The sequence below is a fragment of the Cherax quadricarinatus genome, chromosome 33, assembly GCF_038502225.1.
Source record: "Cherax quadricarinatus isolate ZL_2023a chromosome 33, ASM3850222v1, whole genome shotgun sequence".
Lineage (NCBI taxonomy): Eukaryota > Metazoa > Arthropoda > Malacostraca > Decapoda > Parastacidae > Cherax > Cherax quadricarinatus.
In genome coordinates this window covers 14,014,509-14,041,661 of record NC_091324.1, presented here as the reverse complement: position 1 = coordinate 14,041,661, position 27,153 = coordinate 14,014,509, and the positions used below count along the sequence as shown (strand labels likewise).

Below are 27,153 nucleotides of genomic sequence, written 5' to 3'. Positions count from 1 at the left end.
CAAATTACAGTTTGCATATGCTGTACAATAAATACTTTACCTGTTTCATTGTCTTATTCTTCATCTACAAGGAAAAAATTCCAGTTATGACAACTAATTAAGTATAACAATTTGCCATTTAAACTGTTAAATCTTGTCTTGTCAATTAACTTTGAAATTCATTTAAACTGTTAAATCTTGTCTTGTCAATTAACTTTGAAATTCAATGACTCAATTATGTCAAATATATACAGTATACTGGAGCCATATGAATTTTATACTTTGCCAGTTCCAAGAAAGTACAGTTTGTATACGTTTTAGGTTATGATGAAAATTCAGAATTTATTTTATTTTATTTTTAACATTTAAGCCATCTCCCACCGAGGTAGGGTGACCCAACAAGAAAGATCACTTTCACCATCATTCGCTCAATCATTTTCTTGCCAGAAGTGCAATGACATCACAGTTCAGATGACTCTCCAAACCTTTATATTGCTAAGACACTCATGAGATCGCTGAAATCACTGTCCGTAACTCTTTGCAAGTCTTTCCTTTTTCTTTTGAAAATCTTCTTCTGTGTTTTTCTTTGAAATTCTTCTCTTACCTTCAGTTTAGCATCAAGATCTTCATTCTCTTGCTTTTCCTCACTGTAAATTAATAAAAAATATAAGTTAAAGTTAAAGGTTAGTGGACGAGTTTGGGAGGGTGTGTAAAGGCAGAAAGTTGAAAGTGAACATAGATAAAAGTAAGGTGATGAGGGTATCAAATGATTTAGATAAAGAAAAACTGGATATCACATTGGAGTGAAGGAGTATGGGAGAAGTGAATGTTTTCAGATATCTGGGAGTTGACTTGTCAGCAGATGGGTTTATGAAGGATGAGGTTAACCACAGAATTGATGAAAAAAAGGTGAGTGATGCGTTGAGGTATCTGTGGAGACAAAAAACGTTATCCTTGGAGGTAAAGAAGGGAATGTATGAAAGTATAGCGGTACCAACACTCTTATATGGGTGTGAAGCTTGGGTTGCAAATGCTGCAGCGAGGAGGCGACTGGAGGCAGTGGAGATGTCCTGTCTAAGGGCAATGTGCGGTGTAAATATTATGCAGAAAATTCGGAGTGTGGAAAGTAGGAGGAGGTGTGGAGTTACTAAAAGTACAGTGGACCCTCGAATTTCATAATCCCTTTTCTGAATGTAAAACTATAGTTATTCTCCATGAAATGTATTTTTTGTTAATATTTTTGGGTGTCTGGAATGGATTAATTTTATTTACATTTTTTCTTATGGGGAATATAAATATAAACAAAACATACAGTCAGAGGGCTGAAGAGGGGTTGTTGAGGTGGTTTGGTCATTTAGAGAGAATGGATCAAAGTAGAATGACTTGGAGAGCGTATAAATCTGTAGGGAAAGAAAGGGGGGGTAGGGGTCGTCCTCAAAAAGGTTGGAGGGAGGAGGTAAGGAGGTTTTGTGGGCGAGGGGCTTGGACTTTCAGCAAGCATGTGTGAGCGTGTTAGATAGGAGTGAATGGAGATGAATGTTTTTTGGGACCTGACGAGCTACTGGAGTGTGAGCAAGGTAATATTTAGTGAAGAGATTCAGGGAAACCGGTTATTTTTATATAGCCAGACCTGAGTGCTGGACATGGGAAGTACAATGCCTGCACTTTAAAGGAGGGGTTTGAGATATTGGCAGTTTGGAGGGTTATGTTATATATCTTTATACATATGCCTCTTATAGGTAGTAGGTTGGTAGACAGCAACCACCCAGGGAGGTACTACCGTCCTGCTAAGTGAGTGTAAAATGTAAGCCTGTAATTGTTTTACATGATGGTAGGATTGCTGGTGTCCTTTTTTCTGTCTCATAAACACGCAAGGTTACAGGTACGTCTTGCTACTTCTACTCACACTTAGGTCACACTACACATACATGTACAAGCATATATATATACACACATCCCTCTGGGTTTTCTTCTATTTTCTTTCTAGTTCTTATTCTTGTTTATTTCCTCTTATCTCCATGGGGAAGTGGAATAGAATTCTTCCTCCGTAAGCCATGCGTGTTGTAAGAGGCAACTAAAATGCCAGGAGCAAGGGGCTAGTAACCTCTTCTCCTGTATATATTACTAAATGTAAAAGGAGAAACTTTCGTTTTTCCTTTTAGGCCACCCCGCCTCGGTGGGATACGGCCGGTGTGTTGAAAGAAAGAAGACATATGCCTCTAAACTGTTGTATCTGGGCACCTCTGCAACGACAGTGATTATGTGTGAGTGAGGCGAAAGTGTTGAATGATGATGAAAGTATTTTCTTTTTGGAGATTTTGTTTCTTTAAAAAAAAAAAAAAAAAAAAAGGTCACCCTGTCTTGCTGGGAGATGCCCGACTTGTTGAAAAAAAAAGAGTTACACAGAAATGTAAATGAATCTTAACTGCAATATGGACATTGAGTTTTGGGCAATTTACCTACGAAGAAAATTCTAAATAATAACAGACAGCAACAAAGTGAAAATGTTAAATAAACATTTCATATAATGTACATACACAAACATACAGAGACATTCACACACCCAAACTTAGAAATACAAAGATGCAAGACAGATACCTGGACATATCTATTAGACAAAGTCATTGAAGAAAACAAAAATAAAGGAGTGAATGGAAAATATCATGAATATTATATATCTAAGTAATCTTGTATAAAGATTACACATGGCATAACTTGGTCTGTATTACACAGACTGATCACGAATAAGTAATGCACTGTCCCTGGACAGAAAAAGGCCAATATGCAGGTGAGGCACTTAGGTCAGGATTCTTTCAACAGGAAATAAACTGATGCCATCTCAGATCAGCAACAAATTGTATTATGATGAACCCTTTAGTGTCCAGTCATTGAAATAATGAAGGGAATTCAATGTGCTTCTAGTATGTTATAGACTGGCATAAAAAACTACAGTAGATTTTATATTATGTTGTTTTGAAGATAGTTCTGCTACTATTTGTTCTTTTTGTTTCAATGAATAATCATTATGCAACTATCTGAGGCAAAAATGGGTGGTTAGAAGAAAAATTATAGCACTTTGAAGACACACTTGCAGTACATTATTTCTCCATCCATGATTATCTTGGAAGTCATTTGGCTATCCGTATGCCTAGCTTCATTATTTATTGAAGAATCATAAAAAAAATCTTTCTGATATTATGCAAGAACTTATTTACTCTTGAATTTCATACCTAGACTTCCATGAAATTCACTCAAAATATTTGTTTTACTCATTTTTATTAAAAAATTTAATTTTCTAATTTTCAAACTTAAAGAAAAAAAAATGCACTTTTATCCTTCTGGGAATATGACAAATTTGAGTAATGCATTTTTAATTGTGTGCACTCATCTGTAGCAATTTTTCTGTCCAGTTTTTCTGTAGGCACATGCAAGTGTTGCCATATAAAAAAAAAAATCTGAAATTTTTTTTTATTTCTTTTTTCAGGGCTATCATAGTGGAACTTCTACCCTCTAACACAGTACTCCCATACAGATACTCAGTACAAAAAAAAAAATAAAAAAATATAGAAAAAATTGGAGAGCTCAACACAAAAATTCCAAATGGTGTTGTAGCAGCAAAGAAAGAGCTTAAATATAAGACAGTAAACAATAGATATCTTACCTGTGGGACAGATTTTTATGAACGTAGAAGGCATAACATGGGGACATGGACTGATGTTAAGAGGTAGTATATTTTCTATTTTTCTATGTACAGCACAAGACATAAAAAAACAGAGCTAGGCAATGACATGGCAACTCCATACAGAAGTTCAAAGGTAAATATGATATAAGCCCATTAACATCAACTCAAGTTATATTATATTCATGGGGATGCTGTAAACTGGTAGGAATCATACAGTGCTTGAGGAACAGGAAGTACCGTAATTTGGTCTAAGGAAAGGTTAGCTCCAATTCCTGGAATCAAGAGCCTTTCACCTGCATCAAGGTACTCCCCCCTCCCTCTGCAAGGTCAAAATTGAAATGCAGGCCCAAGAGCTGAAAATCTATTTGATAACATTTCATAGAATCTTCAACATACACTTGTAGCTTGCACTCTAGACATACAGCTCAATTATTAGGAACATTTTTGCAACATTATCATGAGCAAAGTAAATGCAGGGGTATCTAGTTTTCAGTTACTTACACTTCAATATTCAGTGAAAATCTACTTTATTTTCTCCAGTCTCCATTAGCCTTTCTATAAGAAGTGATTCTCAATGTTCTTTTTTCTTAATTTAAATTTATCTGTTTTATTCATGCTTCCTTCATTGTAGTCCCTTACTTGTATGTGCACTAATAGATAAAAAAGACAGATAAAATAGATAAAAATTAAATTAAGAATACTTCATAATCAGTTTATACCCACTTTTACATTTTCCAAAACTACTAGAAACTAAGAACATCAACTTGAGACAGTCTGATTACTCCCATCTTTTCCACTTTTGAAACACTAACTATTAACCACCTCCCTAACTTCTTAAGAATCCTGATTACTTCACAAACTTCATGGTCAATAACCATCTCCCCTTCACATATAATGCTTAATCATACCATGCATTTAATGCACTTCATATACTACTCATCACATAATTCTGTATAAATGCATATGTAAGATTATACATCTTCCTCACATGATCAGTACAGAATTTTTCCAAATACGGTACTTTACTGATACCTTACAATGACTGACAAATGGAAACTTAATGCTCTTTCCAATACCTGTTAACTGCCTCAGGAATGATCCTCTTGCAGAATTCCAACGTAAGATGTGCAAATGAGTCAAGGCGATATACCCGTGCCTCATTCAAAACCTACGTGAATACAATACGAAAGTTAGTATGAATAGGTTTAGGATTTAAAGATCTCAGGCAATACATTTCTTACAATTTACAAAAAGTAGGCATACAGACATAAAAACTAGTAAAAATCAAAAGAAAATAAATATTATTAACCCTTTCATTGTTGGGACCCTTGAAATTAACAGTACTGACAATGCTGGAATTTAAAAAATAAAACATTTTTCTGGTAGTAATAAGATAAAGAAAAGATTTTCCCATCAGTAATTACTGAGACATGGAAGTTTTGGGTAGAAAGTCATTAGCCCACAGACAGAACATCAATAATTGTTGATCGCTACATATTAATTCATTTTTGTTTGTACTTTTTTCTGGGGGGTTTCTAATTTTTTACATTTACTAGTAACTGTTGGGGCCCATGAGACACACATGCACAATGTACATATGACCACTCATTGTATGCCATACAATGCCCATATTAACAGTATCATCAGTACATTGTTTACAAAGCACATACACAATGTAAACAAACATGTCCAAATGCTTCACACTACTACTGTCCTAACATATTTCCACATACAGGCACTGGTCATGTTCCTAGAACTATTGCAGTCTGTCCAAGTCCCTGAAACATGGTTCCATACATATCAGTGTTTTGCACTCTCTACACAAAGTGCATGTCCCTCTGCTTTACTGTGTGCACAGATATATCTTTTGAGCCCACTGCTATTCCCTTGGGATAGGAATGGCCACACTACCAGATGCTTGTGGCACTACATAATGATGCTTCAAAGGCAAACTTTTTATCACTATCATTTAAACGGTCATCAATTACTAGGAAATAAGTCCATATCACTACAATCACCATTACTCACATCAGTGCCAAAGTCACAGGAGAATATAAATTTTTGCTTAAGGCGTGATGAACGTGTTCCAGATGAACCAACCCCATATGTGGATGGCTGAGGGTCACTGGGGTTTTCAGCAGTATTTCTGGCATACTGAGCATCACTTTCAGTCACTAAATGTTTGATACCAAAGAGCTCATCCTCAGTTCTGTAATTATCATTGTTGAAGCTGTCACTGATGAATAATACTCACTGAATTCACCTGGGGGTGAACTCTGTATTTGTGAAGCATGGTGAACAATGTTATACTAAGATAACATTTCCATAATGCACTAAAGCTGCCCCAATTCTATATACTGCACCATGTAGTCCCGTTCTGTTATGTTTAAGCCCACCTGCCTTCTCACACCAAGCTTGAAGCTACTAGAATTTATACATAGATGTACATAAGCAATCTTGGAATCAATAATGTAGATCTATATAAGACAACGAAAGGGTTAAATCTATATTTATTAATACCCAGAAATGCTTATTAAGATGTTTTATTAACGATGATCATAATAAGTTATGTGCACTATATTACAGTTAAAGCTGATACAAAATAAATTAAAGCCTAAATGTAAAATGTTTATCTGCCAAATATACTGTATTACTAAATACTATACCATGTAACTGAAATAATAGGTAGTAGATTGGTAGACAGCAACCACCCAGGGAGGTACTACCGTCCTGCCAAGCGAGTGTAAAACGGAAGCCTGTAATTGTTTTACATGATGGTAGGATTGCTGATGTCTTTTTTTTCTGTCTCATACACATGCAAGATTTCAGGTACGTCTTGCTACTTCTACTTACACTTAGGTCACACTACACATACATGTACAAGCATATATATACACACCCCTCTGGGTTTTCTTCTATTTTCTTTCTCGTTCTTGTTCTTGTTTATTTCCTCTTACCTCCATGGGGAAGTGGAACAGAATTCTTCCTCTGTGAGCCATGAGTGTTGTAAGAGGCGACTAAAATGCCGGGAGCAAGAGGCTAGTAACCTCTTCTCTTGTATATATTACTAAATGTAAAAGGAGAAACTTTCGTTTTTCCTTTTGGGCCACCCCGCCTCAGTGGGATATGGCCGGTGTGTTGAAAGAAAGAGTAACTGAAATAAGTTTTTAATGCTATATTTGAAATGCAGATATTGCAAGTGTATGGAATAGGTAGTAAATTACTAAATGCTCTAAAGAGTTTTTATGAGGATAGTGAGGCTCAGGTTAGGGTGTGTAGGAGACAGGGGTGCGTAATGTCACCATGCTTGTTTAACATATTTATAGATGGAGTTGTCACAGTTACCTTTTGCTGATGATACTGTGCTTTTGGGAGATTCTAAAGAGAATCTGGAAAGGTTAGTGGACAAGTTTGGGAGAGTGTGTAAAGAAAGTTGAAAGTGAACATAGATAAGAGTAAGGTGATGAGGGTATCAAATGAGTTAGGTAAAGAAAAACTGGATATCACACTGGAGGGAATGAGTACGAAAGAAGTGAATGTGTTCAGATACACAAATAACCCGCACATAGAAGAGAGGAGCTTACGACGACGTTTCGGTCCGACTTGGACCATTTACAGTCACACTAACAATAAGGAGAGCAGGATGGGTATATACAGGCATGAGGTGGTAGTATTAAAAGTAGTGGAGAGAAGGAAGTAGTAGTGGAGAGGTAGTAAGAGTAGGAGGGGCCAGTCAAATACTAAGAAAGAGGAGCACTGCACGGGAGCTAGGTGCCCACAGAGGGTAAGAGCAAGAACATCGAGGAGGGGAAAACAAATAAATAAATAAAGAAAGGAGGAACAATTACATAGGGCAGGAGAAAGACAACACAAAGGAGAAAAAGGAAAGAGGGAGAAGAAGAAAAAAGGAGGAATCAGGTTAGGTCACGAGTGTTCTGAAGTTTGGAGCATTTTACAATGTAGTGGGAGAGAAAGGCATCTACAGAGATGAAGCCAGGACTAAGATTCATACAAGGAAAAATTGTGTATTAGGGAGGATTCAACCAGACGGCGACTGTTAAAGTTGGAAGTAGGGAAGACAGTTTTAGCAGAAGACCAGTCAATAGGGTGGCTGTGACCTCTGAAGTGACAGAAAAGAGCATTGTTAGTGTCGGCAAGCCTAACACTAATTTTGTGCTCCCTAAGTCTGTCAGAAAGAGATCGACCAGTTTCTCCAAAGTACTGAAGAGGACAGGAGGAACAAGAAATAGAGTAGACACCAGGAGCATCTGTAGAGGGAGGAGAGGTATAAACGAGATTAGTGTGAAGAGTGTTAGTCTGGCGGAAAGTAAGTTTGATGTCTAAGGAACGGAGAGAGTTGTTGAGATTAGAAAGACTGGAAATGTAGGGAAGGCAGAGGACAGAAGAGTTCCCAGGAGTAGAGTTTGGGAGAGAAGAAACTATGTTTAGCACGTGAGAAGGCAGAGTCAATGAAATGGCAAGGGTAGCCAAGACGGGAAAATGAATTATGAAGAGTGGAAATTTCGGACTGAAGGAACTGAGGATCACACATGCAGAGAGCATGGAGAAAGAGGGAGATAAGAACACTTTTCTTAACAGAGGAAGCATGATAAGAAAAGTAGAGAATGTACATGCCACTGTGCATAGGCTTGCAGTAAACGGAAAAGGCAAAACCTGCATCTGAGCAGAGGACACACGAACATCAAGTAAAGGAAGCAAGGAGTTAGATTCCCATTCAGCTTTAAACTTAATGGAAGGGGCAAGATTATTAAGAGCATCAAGAAATAGTTGGAAGAGACAAGAGTCATGAGGCCACAGAGCAAAGATGTCATCAACATAGTGGAGCCAGAGTGAAGGGCGCACATCGATAGTAGGAAGAAGAACAGTCTCGAAATATTCCATGTGAAGATTAGTAAGGATAGGAGAGAGAGGAGAACCCATAGTGACACCGAAGGTTTGAGAATAATATTTCCCTTGGAAGCAAAAGGAATTAGAGTCCACACACAGGCAGATAAGATCAAGAAAGACATCAGTAGGTATAGGGAGATGAAGAAACCTTTCATTGGCCTTCTCTAAGAAAATCAAGGACATCATGAAGAGAGTTATTTGTGTATTGCTCCAGTCACGGTATTGTGCCTTTTTTTTGTTATTAATGTGTTCAGATATCTGGGAGTAGATTTGTCAGATGGGTTTATGAAGAATGAGGTTAACCATAGAAGTAATGAAGGGGAAAAAAAGGCGAGTGGTGCACTGAGGTGCCCGTGGAGACAAAAAATGTTATCCATGAGGGCAAAGAACGGAATATATGAGAATACAGTGGTACCAACACTCTTATATGGGTGTGCAGCATGGGTTGTGAATGCTGCAACAAGGAAGAGGCTGGAGACAGTGGAGATGTCATGTTTAACGGCAATGTCTGGTGTAAATATTATGCAAAGAATTTGTAGTGTAGTAATAAGGTGGTGGTTTGGAGTTACAAAAAGTATTATTCAGAGGGCTGAAGAGGGGTTATAACCCCCAATAATTATTGAGGTAGTTTGGTCATTTAGAGAGGGTGAAGCAAATTAGAATGACCTGGAGGGTATATATATCTAGAGTGGAGGGGAGGAGTGGTAGGGGTCAGCCTAGGAAAGGATGGAAGGAGGGGAGTAAAAGAGGTTTTGTGTGCAAGGAGTCTGGACATGCAGCAGACATGTGTGAACATGTTAGATAGGAATGAATGGAGACGGATGTTTTTTGGGACCTGACGAGCTGTTGGAATGTGAGGAAGGTTATATTTTGTGAAGGGATTCAGGGAAACTGGTTAACCGGACTTGAATCCTGGAGGTGGAAAGTACGATGCCTGCACTTTAAGGAGGAGTTTGAGATATTGGCTGTTTGGAGTGACATATAAACGGTCATATCTAGGCACCTCTGCAAAGACAGTGATTATGTGTGAATGATGGTGAAAGTGTTTCTTTTTTGGGTCACCCTGTCTCGGTGGGAGACAGCCGGTGTGTTGGAAAAAAAAAATTAAAATGCAACTTTATTTCATCTAAACTTTAAATATCTATGTTCCAATTCCCTGATTGGTACTTTCAGTAACCAATGTTTGTATAAGCATTACATACCCTGGTATGTCTAACCAAATACACATCAGAACATTCCATCAAAATCTATAAATAACTTTAAAGATATTTCCAGGCAAGTTGGATCACAAGTGAAGCTAGCAGTAATTGCTCAACTAAGATAAACCAGAATGTAAAATTCCTTGGCAAATGTCTGGTGCTTCGTAACAGCCTTGCCACACTTCAATGCATTAAGTGTCTAAAGGAGATTCTACCTGTGGCTATCCAAATAAGACTGGAGATTTCAAGGCTGAAGATATGAATAGTATGAAAGGCATTAAATATTTTAACACATAAGAACTTACCTCTTGTATAAAAATGGCAGATTTTTCAACCTGGTCCCCAAAAGCAGCTAAATCTGATTGACTGGTCTTGTTCTCACTATGGGACATGCAAGTCTGTGAGACAAGAGCAGCAAATGGGGTGGGTGCTACAGGTGCCTCAGTGTCCTGAACTAATTGCTTCACCCGCCCTGCTATCGTATCTTTCGCCGAACTTAGATCGACATTCACTTCAAGCATTTTAAGCATCTGACAGAGAATAAATATTAATTAAACAAAAACTTAAGACAGATAAAAACAAAAAATAATATTCAATGTCAATCACATGTTAGCTGAACAAATAAAACATACTTTACATTATATACCTGATTTTTATTTATATATATCAAGGCACTTTGTTCATTCCAAAGTGGTTTTAAATCTGATTTCTTTAAATGTGGTACAAACACTGCAGAAACAGCAGGGGACACATCGATGTTGTTTTGCCATGAAACCAATTCACTGCTTCGTGGCTCAAACACAAAAACTGCAAATAACAGAAGCATGAGAATGTGAAATAAATGTAGTGTAAGCACTCCTCTGGCAAGATAGAGATGGAGTGAATGATGATGAAAGTTTTACTTTTTTGGGCCACCCTGCCTTGGGGGGAGTCAGCTGATGTGTTAATTAAAATAAAAAACATCAGACATTTCCCACTGAGGACCCAAAAAAAGAAGAAACACCATCATCATTCACTCCATCACTGTCTTGCCAGAGGCACGCCTACACTACGGTTAAAAAACTGCAACATATCTAATTCTTAGACACTGAGAGTATTTGGGCAATTATACTAATACAAAGAAGCTTTTTTCACAAAATAACATTACACATTCAATGTTACCTGGGACAGATGACTGAGGGAGGGATGGAGAAGAAAAAGAGAGAAAGACACAAAAAGAGAAAGAAAGAGAGAAAAAGAAAGAGGAGGATGTAGAGTTAATTCAGGACATCACAGACAGGAGCTGACAACAGAGAAGATCCAGGAATTAAGTGAGATTAATGAGGGCAGTGGAAAGAAAGAAGTGAATGAAGACAACCATAGGGTGAAAGATGCAGAAATTCACTAACTGGGGAGGTGTGAAATTCACAGGAAAATACCCAGACAATGAAAAACTGAATTCACTTCTTGTGTTTTTAAAGACAATGTTTTATCTTATTTTAAGAGGCTCTGAAGAAAATAACAAGAACAAACAACTCGGGACAGTTTTTTTCAAGAGCCAGCAGTTTGAAAAAGCTTCTCTTTCCAACCAGTAACTTCCTCTTCCCTGCCAACTTATCAAGTCCTAGGTACAGTAAAACTTGCACTCCCGGAGTCTTGGAACAAATTACCACAAAACCATGCATTTTGGAATTTGAGTCACAATAGTTTTGAGGTACACTACATCTGGAACAGATTAATATCATAACTCATGGGACCACTGTATAACATTAGGAAATACCGACAGGAAGTGTGAACAATGCTAGCTATGAAGAAATATTATGTGAAATAAAAACAAATGTCTATTCAAGTCAAGAAAAAGAAATCTCCTTATTATACACTCTCTTACCATCACAGCTCTCCGAGAATACAGCCATGTAGGAGGACAGAGGATCAGCAGCTAAGCATGTGGAGCAGATGCTAACACGCCAAGAGAGAGTGCACATGAACAGGTCCCAGGCACACACCCAATTCTTTGTGCGAGTCACAATCAGGGATCCAGAGTCTTTACCACGACCAAATTCTATCTGCCTGTGAAACAATGTATATTAAGTATGACATAATTTTTATTTATCTGAATGTCAGTAACTTTCTGTAATCAAATGGGGTAAATTACAGTAAACCTTCTCTTAATGCCACATCACTTAGTGGAATTTTATTGCAACATTATTAAAAATTGCAACCAAAAGCTTAGTAGCATTCAAAAATCATGTGTGTCTTAAATCTTAAAGACCTCAATCCGTTTCATGGGCAATGAGCAGTGACAGCCTCTCACCATTCTTGCTAACTGAGAGTAAGTAGCCTCTTTCTTGTTTCTCTTGCCCTCTGTAATACAATGGTGTAACTGACTGCTCCTTTTCTGACACTTAAAGAACACAAGAGAAATGTTCCCCTTGCTGCCTGGCACTATCAACTTTTTTGTCATACTGAAAACCATAGTCATCCCATAAGGTGGTCCTCTCCCAAAACTATCTATACCTATTGCAGGCTTTATAAATGGTGAATTGGCCCTTATACACACATTCCTAACAAGAAGCTTAGTCCCAGTTTTATTCCTGTTGATGCTTGCCTTTTGCAGTACATTGTCAAATGCTCAAATCTTCATAATACATGTGTCTTGACCTGACCAGATCTGTCCTCTGACCTTTCTTGGCTCTGGCTGTCTGCTACATTTTCACCTAATCTGACTTATGGATTTCTTCCCTTTTCACTTACATGTCAAATGATACTGGTAATGGTCCAGGACAGGCTGAAATATAGCCACTTTTTTCAAACTAAAGGCTAGCTGTGAACTTTACACTTGCAACTACAATTTATGTTAATTCTTTCTTTCAACACACCGGCCGTATCCCACCAAGGCAGGGTGGCCCAAAAGGAAAAACGAAAGTTTCTCCTTTTACATTTAGTAATATATACAGGAGAAGAGGTTACTAGCCCCTTGCTCCCGGCATTTTAGTCGCCTCTTACAACACGCATGGCTTACGGAGGAAGAATTCTGTTCCACTTCCCCATGGAGATAAGAGGAAATAAACAAGAATAAGAACTAGAAAGAAAATAGAAGAAAACCCAGAGGGGTGTGTATATATGTGCTTGTACATGTATGTGTAGTGTGACCTAAGTGTAAGTAGAAGTAGCAAGACGTACCTGAAATCTTGCATGTTCATGAGACAGAAAAAAGGACACCAGCAATCCTACCATCATGTAAAACAATTACAGGCTTTCGTTTTACACTCACTTGGCAGGACGGTAGTACCTCCCTGGGCGGTTGCTGTCTACCAACCTACTACCTATAATTTATGTTAATTATGAACAATATTTATATTTTTTTTTCTTCTGTGGAATTAAACATATTTGTATTGTGTAGTTCGTGCAAAATACTTCTCCCAAAGCAAAGTTTTTCCCACTCATAATCTGTATGTTAAGAAATGTAAAACATTTACTTACTTTATCCTCTCAGAGAGGTATGGTTGAGAGAGAGTGCCTTTAAGCTGACAAGTTGTGGGAAGCCAAAATGTTAGAATACTCCCAAAACCAGCAGCAATGAGTGAGCCATCAGGGGATATACTAACTGCTGTTGCTGGAAAGTGTCGATAAGATCCCACACCACAACAATTCCAACAACTTTTTTTTCCTGTTGACAAGTATAATTAATTTTTTATTCTGCATACATATAATGATAAATCACTAACAAAACATAATGATGATATAAATGCCCTACTAAAAATCACAAAAATTTTAAGACAAAAATTTATGAAAAAAAAATAAGGGGTAAACATACTTACAGGCAATATTTTCAAGGGATCGACACTGCTTTATAAAGTGTGCCTACAGTACAATAAATTCCTACTTCTTGGGTGCATCAAGAATGGTATCAGCGAGTAAGAGGGGTGAAAGTATATAAACTAAAGGAGGAGGTACTTTAGGTAAGATATAAGCAACTATTGGGAGAAAGATGGGCTAGTGAGGGTATAGGTAACGAGGAGGTTGAAGAGGTATGGGGTAGATTTAAGAACAGTGTGTTCGAGTGTGCAGCAGAAGTTTGTGGACATAGGAGGGTGGGTGTGAGAGGGAAGAGGAGTGATTGGTGGAATGAGGTAAACGAAGTGTTAAGGGAGGAAAAGTTAGCATATGAGAGGTTTTTATAAGGCAAAGTGATATAGGGATGGTGAAGTATACAGAGTAAGAGAGGCTAAGAGAGTGGTGAGGTAGTGTAAAAGGAGAGCAAATGAGTGAGTGGCTGATGTTCTGTCAACAAATTTTGCTGAGAATAAGAAAGAGTTTTGAAGTGAGATTAACTGGCTGAAAAAGCCTAGGAATTCAATGGATCTGACAATTAAAATCAGAAGAGGGGCATTAGATGGGGAGTTGGAGGTATTGGGAAGATGGCAAGAATATTTTGATTAGCTGTTAAATGTTGATGAAGAAATGAAGGCAGTGATTTCATGTACTGGCCAGAGAGGTATAACATCCTTTAGGAGCAAGGAAGAGCCAGATATGAGAGTGGTGGAAGGGGATGAGGCAGTGGGTATAATGAAAAGGGGTAAAGCAGTTGGGATTGATGGGACCAAGACAGAAATTTTAAAAGCAAGTGGTTATATAGTTTTGGGGTGGCTGGTACTTTAGTTCAATAAATGTATGAGAGATAGGAAGGCACCTAGGGATTGTCAGAGACCATGCATGGTTCTTGTGTATAAAGGAAAGGGGGACAGAGTAAAAATTATAGGGGAAGAAGCCTGTTGAGTATACCAGGTACAGTGTATGGTAGGGTTATTACCAAAAGAATTAAGGGTAAGAGGAAGAGCAGGATCACTGATGAACAAGGAGGCTTTAGGAAGGGTAGATGTACAGACCAAGTGTTTACACTGAAGCATATAAGTGAACAATATTTAGATAAAAGGTAAGAAAGTTTTTGTTGTAGTCATGGATTAAGAAAAGCATATGATAGGATGGATAGGGGAGCAATGTGGCAGATGGTGATAAGTTACTGAAAGCAGTTAAAAGTTTTTATGAGGATAGCAAGACTCAGGTTAGAGAATGTAGGAGAGAGGGAGATTATTTTACAGCAAAGGTAGACCTTAGCCAGGGATGAACGACATCACAATGGCTGTTTCACATATTTGTAGATGGAGTTGTAAAAGAAGTGAATACTAGCATGTTGGGGAGAGATGTGGGATTATAACATGAAGAGTCTAATGCAAAAAGGGAGTTGTTACAACTGTTTTTTGCCAATGACACTGCTTCTGGGAGATTCTGAAGAGAAGTTGCAAAAGTTGGTGGACAAATCTGGGAAGGTATGTAAAAGAAGGAAATTAAAAGTGAACATTGGGTCTATGAAAGATGCAGTGAAAAAAGGTGGGAAGTGTATCAAGGCATCTGTGGAGACCAAGAACATTATCCATCAGAGGCAAAAAGGGGAATGTAAGAGTATAATAGTACCAAACCTCTTACGTGGGTTGTAATATTGCAGCGAGGAAGCTGGAGGCAGCAGAGACGTCATGTCTGAGGGCAATGTGTGGTGTAAATATTATGCTGAGAATTTGTAGCTTGGAGATTCGGAGGTGCAGGGTTACTAACAGTATTATCCAGAAGGCTGTTGAGGTGGTTCAAACATCTAGAGAGGAGGGTGTATGAATTTGTAGTGGAGGGAAGACAGGGTAAAGGTCATCTTATGAAAGGTTAAGAGGGCTTAATGGAGGTTCTATGTGTGAGGGGTTTGGACACCCAGAAGGTGTATGTGAGACTGTTAGATAGGAGTGGAGGCAAATGGCTTTTGGGGCTTGAAGAGCTGTTGGAGTGTGAGCAAGGTAATATTTTTGCGAAGGGATTAAGTCCTAGAGGTGGGAGGTACAGTGCCTGCACTCTGGAGGGATGGGTTGGGAATATTTGTAGTTTGGAGGATCATCTGAACTGTAGTACAGTGGTACCTCAGTATACATCCGCTTTGGAATAAGTCCAACTTGGCATATGTCCTGTTTGGATGCGAAAATTTTTTGCTTGGTATACAACCTTTGTTTGAAATATGACTTGCGTGCTAGAAGTTGCATGGGTCAAAATGAGTCATGACACTGCACGCTACCCTTGTTTGCCTCTCTCTTGAGACAAAACCACGACTGCCCACTAGCGTCAATGAACAACCCGCACTGTAACACCCTGAATTTTCACGTAATTTTGTTTTTTCATATAAATTTTTAGTAAATTCATTAACCATAAGTTCTAAGAAAGTTAATGAGAAGAGCCAAACAAAGAAGAAAATGGTTAGGATCACCATGGAGGTGAAAAAAGAGACTGTTGAAAAGTATGAAGGTGGCATGTGTATCCGGGACAGGGCTGCTGCATACCGTATGCCGAGAACAGTGGTATCTACAATTGTTATTAAATTGGCAGGTCCATGGGTTTGGATGTGAGTGATGGTGATGTGGAGGGGCATGGGGAAGAGCTGACCACTGAGGAGCTGCAGGAACTTGAGGAGGAGGAGCACAAAACTATGATGGATGCACTCTCTTCAGGCTTGGAAGAGAAGACTGAGGAAGCCCCTACTTCATTAATCATGGAAATCTTTGCCAAATGGAAAGACGTCAAAAACTTTGCAGAGAAGTACCACCCCAACAAACCCCAAACAGACAATGTCACATTTCTGAAACATCCTGAGAAGGCAAATTGCTTTGGAGAGATTTTTAGTAAAAGTCAAACCTGGTGAGCTTCAACCAGGTCCAAATAGGAAAAAAAAAAATAGACAGAAAAGAGAAGGGGACTCTCCTTACAAACAATAGCATCTCCTCCTCCTCTTCCCTTCTTGGCACTATCATAGTAAGCACTCGACTCTATTCAGCGGGTGTCGAGGTTTCTTGCTGTTTCACCTACGTAAATCTTGTCACAGCCTCCACAGGGTATAGTGTAAACTCCTGCATTGACTTGTTCGTGGTGCTTGGATTTTGTCCTGGTTAGATCCTTTATTGAAGTGCTAGAAGCGATGGCGACTCTGGTGTTAGCTTGTGAAAGTACTTTTGAGACGTTCAGTGCAACCTGGCTGTTGGGAAGAATTATAACTTTGTTGGAGTGGTGTTGGTGCGTGGAGAATTAATGATCTGAAGAGCTCTTTTCTTGCAGTCTTTGATGAAAAAAGAAGGAAAATGTAACTCAGTGAATGTTTGGTGAATGTATGTACATTCCTCGTCAAGAAACTCAGGACTACAAATTCGGTATGCTCTTAGGAAAAACCCGATGATGATGCCTCTTTTGGTCTTGGTATCTTGACTGGAATAGAAGTGTGTGAGATCATTTTTATTGGTGGGTTTCCGATAAACTTGAAATCTTAGGTTGTTGTCTACTTGTGAATGAGGACGCCGAGGAAAGGTAGCTTGTCATTGGACTCTTCTTCTAGTGTAAACTGGATCGCCGGTTCAAATGCGTTGAGCCTTGCCTGAAGATTCCATACATCAAAACGTTTGGGAGTTATTACGAGGACGTCGTCCACGTAATGTAACCAAGTATTGCACCTCACTCTGAGCCTTTATATACCCTCTGTGTCCATGTATTGTTTGTAATGGCTTGATAAAGCTCCTGGAGAGCGAAACGTTGCCACAATAAAATGTCACATTAGTTGCACTTGTGTCCTTTTACTTTACATCTAATTCTTTATGTATTTTAGTATTAAGCAGTGTTTAAATTATTTTATACAACCAAATCAATGTATAATATGCCAATAACAATAGGATTTTTTTTCATGGGAATGGATTAATCGTTTTCCCTATATTTCTTATGGGAAAATTTGTTCAGTATGTCCTGTTTGGCATAAGTCCAAGGTCCTGGAACGGATTAAGGACGTATACTGAGGTACCACTGCATTGGTGTACCTCTGGCAAGACAGTGATGGCACAAGTGATAAAAAGACAACTTACCATATATATCTGAGTTATCAATTTCTTTCCAAATCTTGAACTTATCATCCTCTCCACAAGTTATACACAATGATGTTTTTCCTGGCGTTGGAGTAGGCTGAAATGTAATGCCGTTGATATACTTGTCATGTGGCATTTCTATTGAGGTGTTGAGGTACCAGCTGAAAATAAATGTTTTAAGAGCTTTAAACTCTTCATAATGTGACTTTTAACAGAAAATTATTAATAAGACTCCCAACTTTGGAAAACTCAGCTCAGAAAAAAATTTGCTATTTGTAATTAAAATATTAATTATAAGCTATTGAGAAACACTCATGAACACATCATGAAACTGCTGTGTACTCTAGTTGTCTAAGATGAACTACTTTTTTGTTTCTGATTTGCATGTGAGGTTACAGCATTTTTAGTCCTACTGTTACAACCTCAATACTATATATGAAGTCCTAAGTTAATTATAGTTTTTAACCCAAATATAACTCCTACTTCATTTAAATTATATACTATGTTGGACTGCAAACAATTAGGTCATCAACCAGGAGACATAACCAGATACCAAACCAGATGTCATGATCTGCAAAACTACTGCAACAATGAAACCAGATGTTAATACAATATCTAGTTTCTCAATATTACATATAACAGAAAAAAGTCCCAATGTATGCTAACTGTAATAGAGAGACAGCTTAAGACCAAACCAAGAGTGACTGTACAGAAGATTCAAGAAAAGAATCTACAATTGCTTCATAGTGTCAATTATAATTGTTAACAGGCATATGAAGTGGCTTGGTTACAGCAGCCATCAACCTATCCAGAAACCAATTTTGACCCATGTGCAGAGAAATCAGAGTTGTGCTTGCAAAAAAATACCAAACAACAGCGGTGCAAGGCTCTTTTTAGCAATGAATTATTTTCACAGTGACCCGTAGCCACAGGAATGTTTACAGCTGGCCCAGTGGAGACCCCTTGGACCCAAGCAGCTGCACTTTTACCATCTTTAATGGTTTGGGCTTGTTTTAGTGCTAAAAGTGTTGGAGAGTTGATTGTGCTACCCACAAAACACTGTAGTTATGAAGGTTATAAATGACCATAATTTTTAAAGGGGTGGACCGGTAAGCCAGCGGAAGGCCTCGGTCAGATGACCAAAAGATCCAAAGGCGGGTCATCATCTGACTAAGACCCGCGTCAGGAAACATTTGTCCTGTTTCCTGACGAACCTTACCTAACCTAACCTAACTGTAGTTATCAGTACAACTAGCTGAAACTGTCTTTCATTCAATGTGGTGCAAAAACTTTTAATCATGATGTTATTACTGTTCTTGCTGCTGAACAGCGGTTTAGTGCCGATGAAGGTAGCGTAGGTAGCAATGATACGGCCGTGGACTAGTTTGGCTTTAATTGGATAGGAGTGAGTACACAACGGGCAGTGTGAAGGAGTGACCGCAAGCCAGTCCGTGGAGGGGGAGCACTTGTGCCTATCAAGTCGGTCAGCCTAGGAGTGAGATCTATCTCAGGCCCCGTCAAGACGCTGGGAGTAATAGATAACTCTTTAGGCCAGCAGGTGCGTTGGATGACGACGAATGATGTTGACTGGCGTCGACCCCTCCACCCCGAGTAGGCTCACAGTGCCGTTGACTCCGCTCTCACCACGTAGTTTCGAGTGGCCTCGGGCACTCGGATACACAGTTCTGGCAATGAATCACACGAAAAACAGCAGAAAACACAGCAGAGGGAGTGGGCAGTGGTGAGTGTATGGTAGACGGGTGAGCGTGAGTAGGGTGAGCATGGGCAAGGTGAGGAACGGCCACTTCCTCCTCCCACAAACACGTGGAGAACTCTCACTGGATGCAGAAATCGCCACAAAACTCACCTCTGGCTTGCTGAAACAGCTGTGCTGAGCTGAACAACAACAGCAGCAACATACAAGTGACGCTGAACATGTGACTTGAGAAACAGCGTGGGACGCTGTAGCGTGGGGTCGCTGAGACGCCACTTACAATTCTCGGCGAAATTCAGCAAATTTTGGCTAGATCCTGCTTGTACCTGTGTCTGGATGCTCAAACGTGCAGACATGACATCAGGATAACTCGTTGAGAGACGGATGCTTGTTGTGTAGGGGGATGAAGTGAACAACTTCATTCCTTCCTTCCTCTCACTGCTGCGACCACCGCTGCCACCAATGTTTAATGAGATTATTTGGTAAGCTGTAGCGGGGTTCAAATGATACATCTTCGGAGGCTTCTTACTTTATTGAAAATGTCGTGGTGGGTACACAGGCTTGTGTGTTGTGCCCATGGCCCGGGCAGGGCCATCCCACGAGAGGAACTAGGAGTAGGCCTTGTGTCTTCCTGCTAGGCAGATGTGTGAGTGAGAGTGAGGCAAGGGCAGCCAGGCTGAAGTGGCAACGCCTATAGGTGGCAGCACCAGCATGGCACGAAATATGAACTAAGCTGGCAGACAGCATGGGTTGTCTGTGCAGACAGTACAGGCTGTCTACAATGACAGTGCTCCTTGATGCACCTCTAAATCAGTTGTTCAGTGGCTTCATTTGTGATGTACCCTTCTTGAGATCTACAGAAACAGGACATCAGCTCATTCCCACCATATGCAAATCGAGGGAGAAATTACCCAAAGAAACTCTAAAAATTTATGCAAGTCACTTCCAAGATGATTTAACCCTTTGACTGTTTCAGGCCCCTCTCTGAAACTGTCATTCTATGTCGCTCAATTTTTGAAAAAAAAAAAAATTATTTTTTCTTATGAAATGATAGAGAATCTTTTCCCGATGGTAATGACACCAAAAGTTCGAAATTTGGTCGAAAACTCGTGGAATTATGCTCCCGCGAAGTTAGCGGTCTCGGCGACATATGCGTATCGGCGATTTCGCCGACTTTGAGCCCAATTTTCAGCCAATTCCATTGTTCCAGTTGACCAAACTCATAGCTATTTCTTTAGAACTCCATTTTATCTATCAGCTGAGTACAAGAAACCTCCCATTTACTAATTTGGACTACCCAATATGGTGGTCAGAAATTGGCAATTTGGCCAATTTCACGCAAAATAAAAAAGATGCCAATTTCAAAATAGGGTCCAGAATAAACAAGGTAGACATTCGTGGCACTAAAATAACATATGCTATTTAAGGATGTCCTGATGCTCAAGGGACGACCTACAAAATACAGCCTCTCCTTACTTAACAACAGAGTTCCACTCCTAAGACCACGTTGTTAAATGACTTTGTCGCTAAGTGAGGAGCATATTATAATGGTAGTGAGATTGTGTCAGCCATCTTTGATATTGTTTTAATGTCACCTTTGCACCATTTATAAAATTTCTGGTGTATTTTTAAATGTTTATACAGTAGTGCACTGTGTATTGAAATAAACAGAATAGAGGAAATCAGCTCTAATATACATTATTTAGGTATGAATACTAGTCAGAGAGCCTGTCGTAAGTCCGAGGCATTGGTAAACGAGTATGTCGCTAAATGAGGAGAGGCTGCCCTAAATTATTGGCAAGTACTTCATATTTTTTTTTTTTTGGTATATTTTGTGATCATAGTTTGAGAGAGAAGGGTAGAGACTGTGTACTTTAATGGTGAGCACTGTTCATGACATACATTAATGCATGCCCACAAATATAGATAATAAAATCATACTTGTAGGTAGTAAGTTGGTAGACAGGAACTACCCAGGGAGGTACTACTGTCCTGCCAAATGAGTGTAAAACACAAGCCTGTAATTGTTTTACATGATGGTAGGATTGCTGGTGTCTTTTTTCTGTCTCATAAACATGCAAGTTTTCAGGTACATCTTGCTACTTCTACTTACACTTAGGTTACACTTCACTTGCATGTAGAAGCATATATACACACACCCCTCTGGGTTTTCTTCTATTTTCTTACTAGTTCTTGTTCTTGTTTATTTCCTCTTATCTCCAAGGGTGAGTGGAACAAAATTCTTCTTCCGTAAACCATGAGTGTTGTAAGAGGTGAATAACGTGCTGGGAGCAAGGGGCTAGTAACCCCTTTTCCTGTATACATTACCAAAGTTAAAAAGAGATTTTCGTTTTTTTTTTTTGAGCCACCCTGCCTTGGTGGGATATGGCTGGTTTGTTGAAAGAAGAAAATCGTACTTACATCTGGTCCTCCTTTTTGAAGTTCCAGAATTTGAGGCGCAGTTCCATAGAGCTTTGATGGTCATCTCTATACTCAACAGTGGCAAGCCAACACCCATCTGGAGACACAGCAAGCTTCTCAACATCCGTGTTGTAGATTTTTTGATACCTCTCCCGACTATAATAATTGCTCATTGTTATATCCAACTGGGAAAGAAGAAGGGAGACTAGAAAACAAATGTGGGACATACACACAATTTTTATTTTAAGTGCATAACAAGTGTAGTCTGTTTGACTAAGTGCTTCAAGATGAAAGGTTAAGACATTGCTTTTAGATGTTTTTGTATGCAAAATTCTAATTTTTTCTGATATAATTAAAAATTTAAGAGCAAGCACTAATATAATGGTAACTATGTAACTGATATAAAACAAGAGTCACTGTCTTGGTCCATATAAAATGAGTTATGGGATGTAAGTAACAAGGATTAACAAAATGGACTGTAAACAAAGGCAAAATGCTAAATATATCTGTGGTGTCTTCACCTGTCCCATTATGACTTATTTCTGCTGTGATAACTACAGCCTCATTGTAAACAATAATTCACAGCAGAGTACTGTTTTACTCCAACAGAGGAGTTTATCAGTCAGCCATAACTATTTAAATGTACATTGTTCTGTCAGTCTCTCGAAGACCAAAATTCAAACTTGTACTGTTTAAAAACTTTCTCACCAATTTCAATACCTATATAACACTGCAGACTTGGAGGACTGATCTCATCAGAGATGCTTGCTCTGAGGGAAGCTCCAATGATGCATAATTTTGATATTAGTGAGACAATTGCCATGGGCAAGACAGTGATAGTGAGAATGATGGTGAAAGTGTTTCTTTTACGAGTAACCCTACTTCAGTGGGAGACAGCCAGCATATTAAAAAAAAAAAAAAAAGTTTCTACTAAACGTGCTTAAGATGTGATGTGATACACTACATGGTAAATTATTTGTTTATGAGATTTGACGTACTGTTGGAATGTGAGGAAAATAACATTCATGAAGGAATTCGGGAAAACCAGGTAAATGAACACAAATTCTGGAGGTGGGGAAATGGTACCTCAAAGATGAGTGAGGATGATGCAATATAGATGGTAATTTGAAATGTGGTGTCTGACCACCTCCAGCAACAATGGTGAATGTGTTTCCTACTTTATCCTACCTTGATGAAAAATGGTAGAAAAATAATAATAAAATATGTATATACTGTAGCTGCAGTTCAGAAGGTCATCTGAATTATTGTCTGCACACTTCTGGCAAGACAGCTATTGAAGAGTAATGTTGAATTTGTTTCCTTTTGTGTACAAATTTATGTGTACACATTTATCTGAGTTTTCTTGTAATTTCTTAAAACTTCTTGTTCTTATAGTACGTATTTCCTTTCATCTCTATGGGAAAGCAAAGAAGAATCTTTTCTCCATAAGCCATATATGTTGTAAAAGGTTAGTAAAATGTGGGGAGCAAGGGGCTAATAAATTACCAAAGCAAAGAAGAAAATTTTAAGGTTGGGATGTTTGAATTTGTGTGTGTGCAGGGTGTAGTATAGATGATAAGAAAGCATAGATTGTGAATATTATAAATAAAAAGAAACTGGACATCCTAGCTCTAAGTGAAACAAAACTAAAGGGGATAAGGAAATTTCAGTGGGGAAGAGTGAATGGGATTATACGTATTGGTAATATTTGAGAGAGTGAGAACAAAAGAGGCAGCAGTAATATTATATTATTAACTATGAAATGAGAAGGGGTATAGGTGTATAAATTCAAGAATTTTTGGATATGAATAAGGGTGGGATATGTGAAGTGGATTATAGTAAGTGCTTATGCACCAAGGAGAAAAGTGTGCAGAGGAGAGAGATTTTGGGAGATGTTAATTAAGCAAGTGTTCAGGGAGTTCTGAACCAAGTGAAAAATAACTGCTTTGAGGGATCTAAATGCTAAAGTAGGAGAACTGCTATAAAGGGCACAGATGGTAAGTTTGGAGTGCCAGGGGTAAATGGTAATGGGGAATGACTAATGGAGTTATGTAAAGATATACGACATGGGGTGAAATGACAGCAGTTTTCAAACTATGTCTTCTTCTTTCAACAAACCAGCCGTATCCCACCAAGGCAGGGTGGCCCAAAAAGAAAAACAAACGTTTCTCTTTTTAATTTAGTAATTTATACAGGAGAAGGGGTTACTAGCCCCTTGCTCCCGGCATATTAGTCGATTCTTACAACATGCATAGCTTATGGAGGAAGAATTCTGTTCCACTTCCCCATGGAGGTAAGAGGAAATAAACAAGAACTAGAAAGAAAATAGAAGAAAACCCAGAGGGGCATGTATATATATGTTTGTACATGTATGTGTAGTGTGACCTAAGTGTAAGTAGAAGTAGCAAGATGTACCTGAAATCTTGCATATGTATGAGACAGAATAAAAAAGACACCAGCAATCCTACCATCATGTAAAACAATTACAGGCTTTCGTTTCACACTCACTTGGCAGGATGGTAGTACCTCCCTGGGCGGTTGCTGTCTACCAACCTACTACCTAGGTTTCAAACTATGTATTAGTACTGTAGATAAAACAATGATGGGTAGCCATCAAGATGCTCATGAATTTAGACGGGCAACGGATATATTAGATAATTATGTAATGGTAGCTAGTGAGAGTAAGAAGTAAATGGGGTACAAGAAGACTGCCATCAGTGAGTAAGAAAGAAGTGAAAGTTATTAAATTAAAGGAGGACATGGTAGAGGTAAAATATTAGTAACTATTAAGAAAAAGATGGGCAAGAAAGTACAGGTAATGAGCAGGGAGTCAAACATGAACCATATAGAATAGTATAGAATTTATGAATGTGGCATCAGTGTGTGTAGCAGAAGTATGTGGGAATAGGATGGTGAGCACAGGAGGGAAGAGATTGGTGGAATGATGAGGTAACAAGGGTGGTAAGGGAGAAAGTCAGTATACAATTTTTTTTTTTTTTTGCAGTGTAGGATTCAGAAAGCTGAGAATATAGAGTTTTGAGGAGAGGTTAAAAAAATTGGTGAGGAAGTGCAAAAGGAGAGCCAGTGAGAGAGTGGTGTGGTATTATCACCAAATTTTGCTGAGTAAGACAGTTTTAATTTGATATCGGTAAGTTGAGAAAGCCTATGAAACAAATGAATTTAACATTTACAAATTACAGAGGGAAGTTATTAGTTGGGGAGGTGGAGATACTAGAAAGATGTAAGGAATATTTTGCAGAATGGATAAATGTTGTTGAACAAAGGGAGGCACTGATTTCATGCACTGGGTAGGCAAGTATAGAATCTTGTCAATGGAAGAGCGACAAGAGAGTGTGGAGTGAGTACATAAGGCAGTGAACAGAATGTAGCCTGGAGTTTACCTAGAGAGAGTTCCGGGGGTCAACGCCCCCGCGGCCCGGTCACACCTTGTGGATCAGAGCCTGATCAACCAGGCTGTTACAGCTGGCTGCACGCAATCCAATGTACGAGCCACAGCCCGGCTGGTCAGGTACCGACTTTAGGTGCTTGTCCAGTGCCTGCTTGAAGACAGCCAGGGGCCTATTGGTAATCCCCCTTACGTATCCTGGGAGGCAGTTGAACAGTCTCGGGCCCCTGACACTTATTGTATTGTCTCTTAACGTGCTAGTGACACCCCTGCTTTTCATTGGGGGGATGTTGCATCGTCTGCCAAGTCTTTTGCTTTCGTTGTGAGTGATTTTCGTGTGCAAGTTCGGTACTAGTCCGTCTAGGATTTTCCAGGTGCATATAATCATGTATCTCTCCTGCCTGCGTTCCAGGGAGTACAGGTTCAGGAACTTCAAGTGCTCCCAGTAATTGAGGTGTTTTATCTCCGTTATGCACACCATGAAGGTTCTCTGCAAATTTTCTAGGTCAGCAATTTCACCTGCCTTGAAAAGTGCTGTTAGTGTGCAGCAATATTCCAGCCTAGATAGAACAAGCGACCTGAAGAGTGTCATCATGGGCTTGGCATCCCTAGTTTTGAAGGTTCTCATTATCCATCCTGTCATTTTTCTAGCAGATGCGATTGATACAATGTTATGGTCCTTGAAGGTGAGATCCTCCGACATGATCACTCCCAGGTCTTTGACGTTGGTTTTTCGCTCTATTTTGTGGAAGGAATTTGTTTCGTACTCTGATGAAGTTTTAATTTCCTCGTGTTTACCATATCAGAGTAATTGAAATTTCCCATCGTTGAACTTCATATTGTTTTCTGCAGCCCACTGAAAGATTTGGTTGATGTCCGCCTGGAGCCTTGCAGTGTCTGCAATGGAAGACACGGAGCTGTGGCTGACATCCTTGTATATGTCAGACATGAGGATGAGAAACAAGATGGGAGCGAGTACTGTGCCTTGTGGAACAGAGCTTTTCACCGTAGCCGCCTCAGACTTTACTCTGTTGACTACTACTCTTTGTGTTCTGTTTGTGAGGAAATTATAGATCCATCTACCAAGTTTTCCTGTTATTCCCTTAGCACGCATTTTGTGCGCAATTACACCATGGTCGAAGGCTTTTGCAAAGTCTGTATATATTACATCTGCATTCTTTTTGTTTTCTAGTCATCTAGGACCTTGTCGTAGTGATCCAGTAGTTGAGACAGACAGGAGCGACCTGCTCTAAACACATGTTGGCCTGGGTTAGGTAATTGATGGGTATCCAGATGGGTGGCCATCTTGCTTCTTAGGACCCTTTCAAAGACTTTTATGATATGGGATGTTAGTGCTATCGGTCTGTAGTTCTTTGCTATTGCTTTACTGCCCCCTTTGTGGAGTGGGGCTATGTCTGTTGTTTTTTAGTAACTGTGCGATGACCCCCGTGTCCATTCTCCCTCTCCATAGGATGGTAAAAGCTTGTGATAGGGGCTTCTTGCAGTTGTTGATGAACACGGAGTTCAATGAGTTTGGCCCTGGGGCAGAGTGCATGGGCATGTCATTTATCGCCTGCTCAAAGTCATTTGGCGTGAGGATAACATCAGATAGGCTTGTTTTAACCAAATTCTGTGGCTCTCTCATAAAAAATTAATTTTGATCTTCGATTCTCAGTCTGGTTAGCGGCTTGCTAAAAACTGAGTCATATTGGGACTTGAGTAGCTCACTCATTTCCTTGCTGTCATCTGTGTAGGACCTATCTTGTTTAAGTAGGGGCCCAATACTGGATGTTGTTCTTGACTTTGATTCGGCATAAGAAAAGACATGCAGTGGTCCCTCAATTATCGTCCATAATCCATTCCTGGAAGTGGGACTATTATCGAAATAGACGATTTTCGAATCAATTTTCCCCATAAGAAATAATGTA

The 27,153-nt window shown here is 39.2% G+C and overlaps 1 protein-coding gene across 1 annotated transcript in view; it reads right to left on the bottom strand.

Annotated features, from left to right (window-relative positions):
- Positions 1–319: 319 nt before the first annotated feature.
- The window catches only part of l(2)05287 (WD repeat-containing protein l(2)05287), a 52,632-nt gene continuing 25,798 nt past the window's right edge, over positions 320–27,153 (bottom strand). Inside the window, exons 9-16 of the mRNA XM_070090835.1 lie at positions 21,820–22,004; positions 17,685–17,845; positions 13,231–13,417; positions 11,636–11,817; positions 10,415–10,575; positions 10,074–10,298; positions 4,738–4,829; positions 320–626 (exon numbers count right to left, since the gene is read on the bottom strand). Of these exons, the coding sequence (XP_069946936.1) occupies positions 467–626; positions 4,738–4,829; positions 10,074–10,298; positions 10,415–10,575; positions 11,636–11,817; positions 13,231–13,417; positions 17,685–17,845; positions 21,820–22,004 (1,353 nt within the window). The 3' untranslated portion in view covers positions 320–466. The remainder of the gene's footprint in view (positions 627–4,737; positions 4,830–10,073; positions 10,299–10,414; positions 10,576–11,635; positions 11,818–13,230; positions 13,418–17,684; positions 17,846–21,819; positions 22,005–27,153) is intronic.